The 13588-nt window shown below is 46.5% G+C and overlaps 1 protein-coding gene across 1 annotated transcript in view; it reads left to right on the top strand.

The window, feature by feature from the left end:
• LOC122544704 (cingulin-like) overlaps positions 1-13588 on the top strand; it is a 116083-nt gene that overhangs the window by 54915 nt on the left and 47580 nt on the right. Inside the window, exons 7-10 of the mRNA XM_043683989.1 lie at positions 848-986; positions 1681-1893; positions 10865-11013; positions 12335-12476. Coding sequence (XP_043539924.1) covers positions 848-986; positions 1681-1893; positions 10865-11013; positions 12335-12476 — 643 coding nt within the window. The remainder of the gene's footprint in view (positions 1-847; positions 987-1680; positions 1894-10864; positions 11014-12334; positions 12477-13588) is intronic.

Raw genomic sequence — 13588 nt, 5'->3', positions numbered from 1 at the left:
AGTGGCTGACTGCAGAGACCAGAGAGGGAGCGTTGCTTGGCTGCTGCAGACCTGCTGGTTTCTCCTCTTCGGCTCTGACAATGTATTCCTTCATCTTGTTCACAGTCCATGTTGTTCAGCCACTTTTTGGCAGGCAGCGGACCTTTTGTCTTTGATAATTGGTCCTTGGTCCACAAACCAATCGGCCTCACTTATAAAACTCTGTACATTTTTTGTAGCTGCAGCTATACAGCGTTCACATATCAAATTTCTTACTGTCAAAACATAGCGTCATAGAGTCATACAACACTGATCCAACTCGTCCATGCCGACCATGTTTCCTAAACTAAAGTAAGCCCAGTTGACTGTATTTGGCCCATATCCCCCTCAGCCTTTCCTATCGCATGTACCTGTCCAAATGTCTTTTAAATGTTGTAACTGTACCTGCATCTGCCACTTCCTCTGGCGGTTCATTCCACACATGAACCACCCTCTGCAAGAAAAAGGTGTCCCTCAGCATAAAAGATGATTTAAAAAGAAAAGTCTTAACGCGCGAAAAAATTAAAAATACATTTTTTTAAGAAGCTCTTGTCTCCCTCCATTATGCTTGTCTTGTTCTACTGCCACAGTTTAACACGAATGCTGTTGCATCTTCACTACTTGATCTTCTTTTATCGCTTAGTTTTTTTTTAACCTCTGCGTCGCCACCTCCAGAGTTTATTCAGCTGAAACTTCTTCAGTTCAATCAATTGCTGACCTTTTTGAGGCTTCAGGGGCCCAAATCCGCTTGTCGCTATGCATTAGTTTATTTAACCAGTTCGTGTTCTCTCTTATTTTTCTCCTCCCCCCCCCCCCCCCCTTCCCTTAGACTGATGAAACTGAAGATGGAGAAGGAGACGGTGGAGGCAGAGATGAGAGACCTGCAGGATGAAATGGCTGCCATGCACAAAGAGCTGAAAAGTAGCAGGAAATCTACGGGGGACAGTGGGGACACTGAGATTTTATCAGTACGTGGCTTTGCCTTTTGGATCTAAACCAGGGAGAGATACTATCTGAACTAGAGACAATTTAGGACTGAGATGAGGAGGAATGTCTGCATTCAGAGTGCTGAATCTTTGGAATTCTTTGTCCCAGAGAGCAACAGAGGCTCAGTCATCGTGTTTCAAGTCCGAGATTAATGTATTTCTAGATATTAAAGATTTAAAGAGAGAGAGAGTGAGAGAAGGATAACTCAGGAAGGTCATGTTGAAGTAAGATCAGCCTTTTTATGAATGGGTTTGAAGAGCTGGATGGAATGCTCCAAATCTTATTCCTTATGTTATTCAATTGCGGCTTTCAGACGGAGATTGGAAACAGTTCGTTTACACGGTTACAGAGAAAGGGTTGGGGTTGGGGTGGGGGAGGGGGTTGATGGCAGTCACTCTCTGGTCAGGCTGAAGTTTCCCCTTGGTGCTGTAAAGATGCTGCAGTTGGGGCTAATGGCATCCACGTGGCCTGCAGTGATTCAAGAAGGCAGCTCACCACCATCTTTACGATGGCAACCAAGGGTCGGAAATAAATGCAAGCTTGGCCAGCAACGCCCTCTTGCCAAAAGTGGATTTACAAAAAAATTAATTGGCTAACTGTTTCTGAAGGGTTAGGAGACACTTTAGGACTGAATGGGTTCCATCCCTTTAACCGTTTTTTACTTCCTTCTGACAGGAGCTAGCAAGGACAAAAGAGGAACTGGACATGGTCGCCACAGCCAAACAGACCGTGGAAGACATCCTGAGGCAGAAGGAGCGGGAGCTGACAGCCCTGAAGGGCGTTCTGAAGGAAGAGGTGTCCAGCCACGACAAGGCGATGGAAGACCTTACAGCCCAGTACCAGAAGGATATGGAACAGCTCAGGAAAAACTTTGAGGAGGTGTCACAGGTTGGTGGAAAACACGTCCTCTTTCCTTGGAGCCGCCTCCTTCACTGTTTCACTGTCGTAGTTTGAAGGCGTGTGGTGCTTGGGCACCCAAGGTGGGAAGCCAATAAGCTGACTCCTGGAATGAAAAGGTTTTGGTTTTGAGGGAATGTTGAATAGGTTGGGCAGGTGCCCGTTGGAATTTAGAGGACTGAGAGGCGACCTTGCTGTAGCACGTACAATTCTATGGGGAAGGTTTGAGAGAATGTTGCCCCTTCGTGGGGGAGTCTGGAACTGTACACCCCCCACCCCCCCAGTTTCAGAACAAGGGGTCTCCCACTTGTGATCCTTTGACAGAAGAACTTCCTCCTCACTTCCATCCTGAGCCTTCGTAATTCTGTTATTGACTGAATCTATTCCAGGCTGAGTTAGACCTACTCATAAAATTGACGCGAGCCTTTCTTGCAACGGTATTGTGGTGCAGGATTTTAAAAAGTCTTGTTCCGGTTGTACAGGGTTTTGCCGAGATCACGTCAGCGTGCAGTTTTGGTCTCCACGTTTGAGAAGATGTATATTACACAGGAGGTGTCGTGGTAGACGCCCAGGGAATTGGTCCCTGGGTTGAGAGGATTGTCCTACGATGAGAGGCTGACTTAAATAATGGGAGTTTCGATGAATGAGGTGTGATCTCACTGAAATGTCCAAGGCTGTTGTTGGTATTGCATTTTGGTAAAACAGACAAGGGCAGGACTTTCACAATTAAAAGTCGGGCTTTGGGATGGTGTTGTAGAACAGAGACCGAAGGGGTCGGGTACATAATTCTTTGACGTTTGTGTCGCAGGCAGACAGGGTGGTTGAAATGTTATGCAAGCTCGCCTACGTCGCTCAAATATTTAAGTATAGGAGTTGGGAACATCATGTTGGGGTTGTACAGGACTTTGGATAGGCCTCTTCTGGAGTACAGTGTCCAGTCTGGTCGCCCTGTTACAGGAAGGATATTCTTAAACTGGAGAGGGCTTAGTAGAGATTTACTAGGATGTTGCTAGGAATGGTGGGTTTGAGTTATAAGGAGTATTATAGAGGTTTATAAAATCATGAAGGGTAGAAATAAGGTGAAAGATAGGTGTCTTTTCCCTAGGATTTCAGGGCCGGGGCATGCTTTCAGGTGAGAGGAGAAAGATTTAAAAAAACGTGAGGGGCACCTTTTTGTTTTCAGTGGGTGGTTCGCGTGTGGAACGTACCCTAGCCAGAGAAACAATAGCCAACCTGCTGGACATACAGAACAGACAACAAGACGGGGAACCTGTCAACAAAGACGGCATACTCAAACTACTGGATCTGTGCCTCACAACACACTTCACATTCAACAACCAAATATATGAACAAATCAACGGCTCATCTTTGTAATCATTAAAAACACAGAAATAGAGAACACACACCGGATCATCAACGCCACACTCACAGGAATCCGATTCACTAGAGAGGGGGAAAAGGACAACCAACTCCCATTCCTAGACGTGATGGTACAGAGAATACTGAATGGAGAATTCACCACAAAGGTATACAGGAAAGCCACACACACAGACCAAGTCCTAAACTACGAAAGCAACCACCCCAACACACACAAACGAAGTTGCATCAAGACACTGTTCAAAAGGGCCACCACACACTGCAGTACACCAGAACTGCAAAAAGAGGAAGAAGAACACCTATACAATGTATTCGCCAAAAACGGATATCCCCGCAATTTCATCACCAGATGCCTAAGGGAAAGACAACGGAACGAGGACATGCCACAACCCCAAGGACTAGCCAGACTACCATACATCAAGAGCATTTCTGAACTGACAGCCAGACTACTGCAACCACTAGGACTTATAACAGCGCACAAACCAACAGCCACTCTCAGACAACAACTCACCAGAACGAAGGACCCGATACCCAGCATGAGCAAAACCAATGTAGTGTACAAAATCCCATGCAAGGACTGCACAAAACACTACATAGGACAAACAGGAAGACCGCTAACGATCCGCATCCATGAACACCAACTAGCCACGAAACGACACGACCAGCTATCCTTAGTAGCTACACACGCAGACAACAAGCAACATGAATTCGACTGGGACAACTCTACTATTATAGGACAAGCCAAACACAGAACAGCCAGGGAATTCCTAGAGGCATGGCACTCATCCACAGATTCAATCAACAAGCACATCGACCTGGTCCCAATATACCGGCCACTGCAGCGGACAGCTGGAACTGACAACCGGAAGCGGCAGAGACAAACCACTATAAATGCCGGAGGAAACATCACAGAAGCACTTCACAGGAGGCTCCCAAGCACTGAGGATGTCACCTAGACAGGGGACGAAACGTCTGCAACACAAATTCCCAGCTCGGCGAACAGAACCACGACGAGCGCCCGAGGTACAAATCCTCTCTCAACGGTGGAATGTACCCCCTGAGGAAGTAGTGGATGCTGGTATTTGGATAAGTTCATGACGTTTAAAAGGCATTTGGATAAGTTCATGAATAGGAAAGGTTTGGAGGGTTACAGGCCAAGTGCAGGCAGGTGGGACTAGCTTAGTTTGGGAATAATCGGCATGGACTGGTCAGACCAAGGGGGTCTGTTTCTGTGCTGTATGATTCTATGATCTAAAGGGGCTTGTGTACAAATTAACTAAGTGCAGAAGTAAGCTATTCAGCCCCTGTAGCCTGCTCTATCATTCGATAAGACCATGTTTGAACAATGTTTCTGGTTTGAATTCCTCATCCCTGTCTACCCCTGAATAACTTTTGATTACCCTGCCTATTAAGAATCTATCCACCTCCACCTTTGAAACTACCTCCCCACCTTCATCTGAGGCACAGAGTTCCAAAGGCTCTCGATCTGCTTGGAAGGGGAGGAAAAAAAATGCCCCTCCTCTCTGTCCGAAAAGGACGATTCCCAAATTTCTGAGCAGTGCTCCCCTTGTCCTGGACCGCCCAGAGGAGGAAATGTCCACCTTACCTGGGTCATTCAGAATCCTCTTCACTTCAATCATGTTCATCCCTCATTCTTTCCAATTCCATTGGGAAGAAGCCCCGCCTTCATTAGATGACCCTGTCAGTCCAGGCTGGTAAGTTTCCGAACTGCCACCAATACATTTACATCCATTCTTGGGTAAGAAGACCAAAAGTACACAAGAGATTTGAGATGTGCCCTCGCCAATGTCCTGGATAACTGCAACAGAATACCCTTCCTTTAATGTTCAATTCCGCTTGTAACAAAGGACAGCATTCCATCAGCTGCTTTGATTATGTGCTGTACCTGCAGGCTAGCCTCTCGTAACTTCTATACGAGAGCACCCAGATTCCTTTGTGCCTCCATTTAAGTAATGCTGATTTTTTTTGTTTTGTTATTATTCCTCCTGCCATGGTGGAAAAGCTTTGCATTTCCTCAGATGGCACTCCCAGATGTTTGACTGGCCCTATCCGCCTACTTCATTGGGGTAAAAGGTTGTTTCCTCTGATCAGGGGAGTGTAAAACACAAGGGGCGCAGTCTCCGGAGAAGCGATTGGCCACTTCGGACTGGGATGAAGAGGAATCTCTTGACGTGGGGGGAATTGTGACGCAGAGGGAGACCCCCAATCACTGAATACGTTTGAGGGTTTTAGGTTAGATGAGATTCCCTTCAATGTGGAAACAGGGCATTCGGCCCACCAAGTCCACACTGACCCTCCGAAGAGTAACCCACCCAGACCCATTCCCCTCTGACTAATGCACCTAACGCTATTGGCAATGGAGGGAACTGGAGCACCCGGAGGAAATTCACACAGACGCTGGGGGAATGTGCAAACTCCATGGGGACAGTCCCCTGAGGTGGGAATTGAACCCAGGTCCCTGGCGCAGTGAGGCAGCAGTGCTAACCACCGAGCCACCATGCCTCCCTTTGGTTTTTGGTCTCTCTGGGAATCGAGGGATGCGGAGAGCGTGGGATGGCAAGGTGGACTTGAAATCCAGGGACAGACACTGTCATATGGAATGGTGGAACAGAGTCGACAGGCCACATGGTCCATTCCTATTACTTCCCATGTCCTCATGAGGCAGGATTGCAAGGAGTGACGTATGCTCAGCTGTTATCCTGCTGAAGGTTCCAAACCTTGAAACAGAATGGTCATACTGACTGAACTGTGATTGCATATAGTATCCACCCCCTCAGGGAACCCGCCCCAGCCCCCACCATACCACTTCCCTGCAGGGACCGTCGCTCTGAATCAGATAGGACAGACAGAAGCTCCATTGTTTTAGTTGGGCCATTGTCTAGGAGGCGGTTGGGATAAGAGACTGTGTGTTGCACAGAGGGGAAATGAAAATGCTGACTGATTGGCGTGGACTGGCTACTCTTGTGCACAAAAGATGTTGAACTGTCTGTCCGGGATGGGCAGACAGTCCGTGAAAAGCAATGCTTCCCTTTTTATTCTCCGTGAACAAACAAGTTCTTTTGAGGCATGCGGCCCCTGGTGATTGATTCCACTCCAGTGACTGCATCAGTCATTATGTATCAAACTGAAATACACTGTTGGCTGGCCATTGAAAAGAAGCTGTCCTTGTTAATCTTAACGACAGTGTGTCACATATGTCGATCAAAAGAAAACGTAGGCTTCTTGGGAACGGAATGGGCTAAGATCTTCTGGAAAGGTAAATGGAAGGCCTTTGCCAAACGCACAATTGGTCATCTTCTAATGCCTGTCTGACACCAGTTATTACCTGGGGATGTGGGTGGCAGCTGCTCAGTGTTGCATCATTTCCAAATCACCGGAAGGTGGGGATTCATGTGTTTCATTATCTCTCAGCACGTGGGACACTGTTGTGGGTGGATTGGCAAGCTATATATTATGTGGCTCTGCCTTCACAGGAAGAGGCCATTTGGTCTCACTCCTCCATGTCTGTGTTTGTACTGTACCCAAAGTTCCTCCCAACTCCCACCCTCCATTTTGTATCTCACTCTTTGCCAATCCCTATCGCCATTTTCCGCTTCAGTGCGTCTCTCCGTCTATACTCCCATCTGCCTCGGGAAGGCAGCCAAAATAATCAGAGACCCCTCCCACCCCATTATAATCTCTTCCCAACCTCTTCCATCGGCAGAGGATACAAAAGCTTAAACACGCACACACCAACATAATCAAACTTAATAAACTTCTGAATGGACCTCTCAAACTTTTAATTTCAATATTGCGCTTGCTGTTTATGCACCTTCTCTGCAGCATAACATTGTATTCCTCACTCCGTCCTAATGCACTTTGTATGGTATGATCTGCCTGAACTACATGCTAAACAAAACTTTTTTTCACCGTGCTGAGGTACTTGTGACAATAATAAATTAAATCAAATCAAAAATCTCTGCTGTTTGCTTTGACCGGTTCCTGTTTGGGTGAGTCCCACATTCTCTCCAGTCTCTGGGGGTGGCGATGTTTCTCCTGAATTCCTGATTGGTGACTGTCCTACATTATTCACCCCACAACATTCTGGTGTCATCCAACCCCACAAGTGGAAACATCTTCCCAGCGTCGAACCTATCAAAACTTTTCAGAATGATCATAACTTCTTTCAGGTCGTCTGCTATGTCAGTACTGCCACTTGTTACGATCTCAGCTGATGTTACTACTGGACAGAATGAAAGCTGATGGATCATACTCGGGGAAAAAAGTTTAAAATGATGGCCGTCCACTGAAATGTAAGCACTTGTGGCTGCAGCTTTTCTTCAACAGCAACAAAGATTTATTACAACAAAGGAAGAAAAAGCAAACTATCTCAGGGCGATCTTAAAACACTCCGCAGTCTATTCCTCAACGACATTGCTTTATAGCATTTCAAATCCAGAGAGCTTATCCTTCCATACCAAAACTATAGCTACCAATTAGCTGCTGCTTCCTCCCAGTTGTGTCCTGTGAACTGTGGAGTCTTGCATAGAGTCATACAGCACAGAAACAGACCCTACAATCTGACTAGTCCACGCCGACCATAATCCCAGACTAAACTAGTCCCAAATGCCTGCTCCTGGCTCATATCCCTCCAAAAGTTTCTTCTTCATGTACTTATCCAAATGTCTTTTAAACATTTGTAACTGTACCCACATCCACCACTTCCTCTGGCAATTCATTCCACACACGAATCACATTCTGAGAAACAAAACAAAAGTTGCCCCTCACGTTTTTTTTTAAATCTTTCTCCTCTTAGTTGGAAAAAATATGCCCCCTTGTCCTGAAATCCCCCACCCTTGGGGGGGAAAATAAACAGCTGCCATTTGCCTTCACTGTGAGAAAGTGAGGACTGCAGAGTCATTCGAAAAGGGTGGCGCTGGAAAAAGCACAACAGGTCAGGCAGCGTCTGAGGAGCAGGAGAGTCCATGTTTTGGGCACCTTATCTATCCCCCTCATGATTCTATAAACCTCTATAAGGTCACGCCTCAACCTCCTACGCTCCAGAGAAAACAGCCCCAGCCTCTCCTGATATCTCAAACCTTCCATACCCGGCAACATCCTGGTAAATCTCTTCTGAACACTCTGCAGCTTAATAATATCCTTCCTATAACTGGGAGACCAAACCTGCATGCAGTTCTCCAGAAGAGGCCTCGCCAACATCCTGTACAATCTCAATATAGCGTCCCAATTCCTATACTCAAAAGGACTGAGCAATGAAGGCAAACGTGTGAAACCCCCTCTTAACCACCTTTTATTGTTATATGATGCAAACTCCAAAGAATTATGGAACTGAACCCCTAGGTGCCTCTGTTCTACAACACTACCCAAGGCCTTACTTTTAATTGGAGGAGAAAGTGAGGTCTGCAGATGCTGGAGATCAAAGTTGAAACTTTATTGCTGGAACAGCACAGCAAGTCAGGCAGCAGCCGGGGAGCAGGAGAATCGACATTTCGGGCACAGGCCCTTCATCAGGAATAGAGGCAGGAAGCCTCCAGAGTTGTATTGCTCATGGTAGGACAGGCCATCTTCTCACTTGTTACACTTGTGCAAAGAAACTGAAAAAGAGAAACCAACCGTGTCCTTTCTGCAGAGAGCCAATCCAACTGGTTGTATTGACCTACTTTAGTTAAATGTACTTATTTATTACTGTTTTAAGGTGGACTCTATTTCCAAAAAAAAAAACCAGATTTTTGATTGCTGCCAACAAACTGTGGGCGGCACGGCGGCACAGTGGTTAGCACTGCTGCCTCACAGCACCAGAGACCCGGGTTCAAATCCCGCCTCAGGCGACTGTCTGTGTGGAGTTTGCACATTCTCCCCGTGTCTGCGTGGGTTTCCTCCGGGTGCTCCGGTTTCCTCCCACAGTCCGAAGATGGGCAGGTCAGGTGAATTGGCCATACTAAATTACACTGGTAGTGGTAGGTGAAGGGGCAAGTGTAGGGGTATGGGTGGGTTGCGCTTCGGCGGGTCGGTGTGGACTTGTTGGGCCGAAGGGCCTGTTTCCACACTGTAGGTAATCTAATCTAATAATGCATCTAACTAAACTATATATTGGCCTATATTTATGGTAACATATTTTGCCAAGAAATCGATTCATTACATGTAATTAAAATACTCCCTCTTAATGTTAATATTGTTTCAAAATGAACTTCTGCAAGTGTCTGACTACCTCTTCACTCCTCCGTTCTAATAATGGCAGATCCTTGTGAGGTAATAAGAAGTTATTAAAGAATATGACTTGCCATATAATAGGATGACAAGTATTACCAAGTTCCCATTTTAATTCTGTAATTTCCTATTCAACTGATTTGATCTGTTATGATGAATGATTCTTTATACAAAAATTGTGCAGGTGTCTATTATTGTTTGAACAATTTGATTCAGAATAATTTATACAGTACAATCCCCGTACCTCTTCCTGTTTTTTTTTCCCTTTTTAATTGTATGAATTCTGATCACACAAAAAAATGTTGTCAGTCTCCTATCTGTTGGTTCCTGACCAAACACTTCTATTCTTGAAGCTTAACGAGTTAAACGTTTAGAACAAGGTAGGAACAGGCGTAGGCCATTCTGCCCCATGAGCGTTTTCTACCTTTGTGAGGTGAGGACTAATCCATGGACCTTTGGCCCATATTCTTCAGTACTGGTAATAAGCTTTCTCTGTACTGTCCTCGACTTTTTCCTCAGAGAGGAATAATATTTCCTTCCGTATTCACCCACGTCATTTCTAAAACTGCCCGAAAAGTTTTAAATCGCTGGGTTTTTCCGAGCCAAAACTGATCCTTGATATTCTGAACTAAAAGGAAGCTAATGTCTTGTGCTGTTTACCACCCATGTGCTAAGCTCCACAGTGCCAGCAAGCAATCTTTAACACAGCAGGTGGTTCGCAGTCACCTCTCTGGATTATGTCGCTGTTCCAGAGGACTCTGACCTTGTTTTTGGTTTGCTTTTAACCCTTCCACCAAAGTAAGCTCAAGAACTCTGTCCCTAAGCCGATGTGCTTTTATATCTTACCTGATCTCCTTTAAGTTGCTCTTTGAGACCCACCCCTTTGACCAAAGCTTTGACCATCTATCATTTCAGATTTGATGCCCAATTTTATTTTGTGACAGCTGAAAAATGTGGCGCCGGAAAAACACAGCAGGCCAGGCAGCATCCGAGGAGCAGGAGAATCGACGTTTCGGGCATAAGCCCCCCTTCAGGGATGGGGCTGGTGTGCCAAGCGGGCTGAGATAAATTCCCTCCCCCCTACCTTTTATCTCAGCCCGCTTGACACACCAGCCTCATCCCTGAATAAGGGCTTATGCCCGAAACGTCGATTCTCCTGCTCCTCGGATGCTGCCTGGCCTGCTGTGTTTTTCCAGTGCCACGTTTTTCAGCTCTGGTCTCCAGCATCTGCAGTCCTCACTTCCTCCCTTTTACTTTGCGACCGTCTTATGAAGCCCTCTGGCATGCTTTATTTGCCGACTAGATGCTACAGTGATTTAAATGTTCTCTGTATTCCTGTCTTCCTTGGTGAGTGCAGACACAGCAGAATGTGGAGTCTGAGAGGCAGAAGATCAATTCAACGATGCGGAACCTGCAGAGACAGCTGGAGGAGAGCACCGAGGAGACCGTGCACTGGAAGGAGATGTTCCAGAAAAACCGTGAGGAGCTACGCCACACCAAGCAGGAGTAAATTGAGTTCTACTGCAATGGTTTGGAGGGGGCGAAGGTTCCAATTGGTTCCCAGTCCTCCTTGTGAAAAGCAAGGGAGAGGATTGTGGGTTGATGTCTCTCTCTGGGATTTGCGCAAAGACTCCATCAAGTGGAATGTTGAGGCAGTGCAGCATTCTCAGACCAGGAATCAAGAGAAAGCCTGTGCACTTTTTTTTGTTAAAAGTCACACAACACCCAAGTTATAGTCCAACAGGTTTAATTGGAAGCAGTAACTTTCGGAGCGCCGCTCCTTCGTCAGGTGGTCAGGCAACGCGCCGAAAGCTAGTGCTTCCAATTAATCCTGTTGGGCTATAACCTGGTGTTGTGTGATTTTTTAAATTTGTACACCCCAGTCCAACACTCAGCGTCTCCAAATAATTTTTTGTGGCATCTTTCGCAACCTCAGGGCACCTCCAAAGTGTGTTACAGCCAGTGTTGTGTTACTCTGCTGTATTGGAGGGAATGCTCAACCCATTTGCCCGTTGCAAACTCCCAGATAATCTATTTTTAAGATGACACAGGTTGTGTTACAAAGAATGGCCCAAGAATATCAGGAAGAATGAGGCACCCTCCCAAGGCCTCTCCTCTTCCAATAGCACCCCTTGCTATCTATGAAGCAGCGAGCATAACCAAAGAGCCCTCCCACCCCAGTTATAATCTCTTCCAACCTCCTCCGTTGGGCAGAACATACAAAAGCTTAAACACACGCACCAACAGGTTCAAGGAAAGCTTCTTCCTCACTCTTATCAGACTTCAGAATGGACCCCTCAAATTTTAAATTTGATGTTAATCACGCTGTTTGTGCACGTCCTCTGCAGCCGTAACATTGTGTTCCTCGCTCTGTTCTATTGCCCTAATGCACTCTGCATGATATGGTTTGCCAGTGCTGCACACTAAACAAGACTGTACTTATGTACGTGTGACAACCATAAATGTATGACCACTTGAGGGCAGACGGGGGCATCTGTTTCATATGAAATCTGAAAAATGGCACCTCTGACAGTGCACTGCTCCCTCAGCACTGACCCTCTCTTAGCACTGCGCTCCCTCAGCACTGACCCTCTCACGACGCAGTACTCATTCCCTGAATTTCTGTGCGCCAGCTTCTGCAGTGAGACTTGAGCCTGGAATCTAGTGACTGAGAGGCCAGCTTGCTGTCCACTGAGCCACACCCGTGCTCCCCTGGGATTGGCTGTTTAAACCACCTCATCGGGTGGATGCTGAGGCCAAAGGGCTGAGGGAACATGCTCAATACCCAAACCAATTGTTTTGTTTTCAAACTTATTCCTAATCCCAGGCTGATGCAGATCAAGCTGGAGAAAGAGGAATTCGACGAGGAGCTGCGGGATTTGCGCGATCGTTACTCGGTGATGCAGGATGAGGTGGACCATGTGAAACGGACTTCAGTGGACAATACAGAGATCCAGTCGCTTAAAAAAGTATGTTGAGAACCTGATAGCTATGTTTCAGTTGAGATTGCTTATTGGCTGCAAGGACTTTAGATTGATGCAGAGTTGATGGTACGGACACTCACGTGGAGGAACTGCCTTACATGGGGAGGTTAACTAGGTTCGGCCCGTACTCCAGTGAAGTTTAGAAGATTGGGAGGAGACCTGATCGAGACATACAAGATTCTTGGGGCACTTTGCAAAGCAGACGTGGAGAGCTCTGAAGAAGAGTCACGTCAGACTTGAAAAGCTCACTGTGTTTCTCTCTCCGCAAGTGCACCCAGACCTCTGCAGCATTTCCTGTTTTTATTTTAGATTGCAGAGGCTGTTTCCCACTTGTGGGGAAACTCTAGGACCAGAGAGCTCCGAGGAAATGGTCACCCATTTCGGACTGAGAGCAAGGAATCTCTTTTGTTCAGGTGGTCGTGAGTTTGTGGAATTCTTTACCACAGTCAGCAGTTAAGGCTCAGTCATCGTGCGTTCGAGGTTGAGGGGTAGACAGAGTTTCCAATCGGTGATGGAATCTCGGGTTATTGGAAAACCGCCGGAAAGTGGAATTGTGAACGATTTGCTCAGCCACTCTCGCATTGAATAGCGAAGCAGACTCGATGGGCCAAATGGTGTACTTCTGCTCCTTTGTCTTACGATCTTATTATGGGCTGAAATCAATATAATTCATTTACCCCTGTTCTTCGACATCCTCACAAATACCGAGGGAGCTTGATTACTCGGCATTCAATTATCCGAATATTGGCTTATCCGGCCAGATCGCAAGGTCCCAATGCTTGGCTAAACTGTTATCCAGCATTTGATTAACAGGACTAAATACTCCCCGCTCGTGTCCTTCGGATAATCGAGGTTCCTGTGTGCGTTTACACTGGCAGCAGGTATCTAATCCAAATGTGACCACGGAGCTCTGGGAGGCATCACTCTTAACGCTGAAGCTAGTGGGCCTTGAACTCAGTCAAGTGAGCATTTGAATCTTCCCATCAAATTCAGCAACGCCTTCCTAACCTGAGATCTTCTTCCCGAACTCTCCGCCCCCACCCCAGTCTGACCTATCACCCTCACCTTGACCTCTTTCCACCTATCACATTTCCGAC

This window comes from Chiloscyllium plagiosum, chromosome 51 (genome assembly GCF_004010195.1).
Source record: "Chiloscyllium plagiosum isolate BGI_BamShark_2017 chromosome 51, ASM401019v2, whole genome shotgun sequence".
Taxonomy (NCBI): Eukaryota; Metazoa; Chordata; class Chondrichthyes; order Orectolobiformes; family Hemiscylliidae; genus Chiloscyllium; species Chiloscyllium plagiosum.
This window is presented reverse-complemented; position numbering and strand designations above follow the sequence as displayed.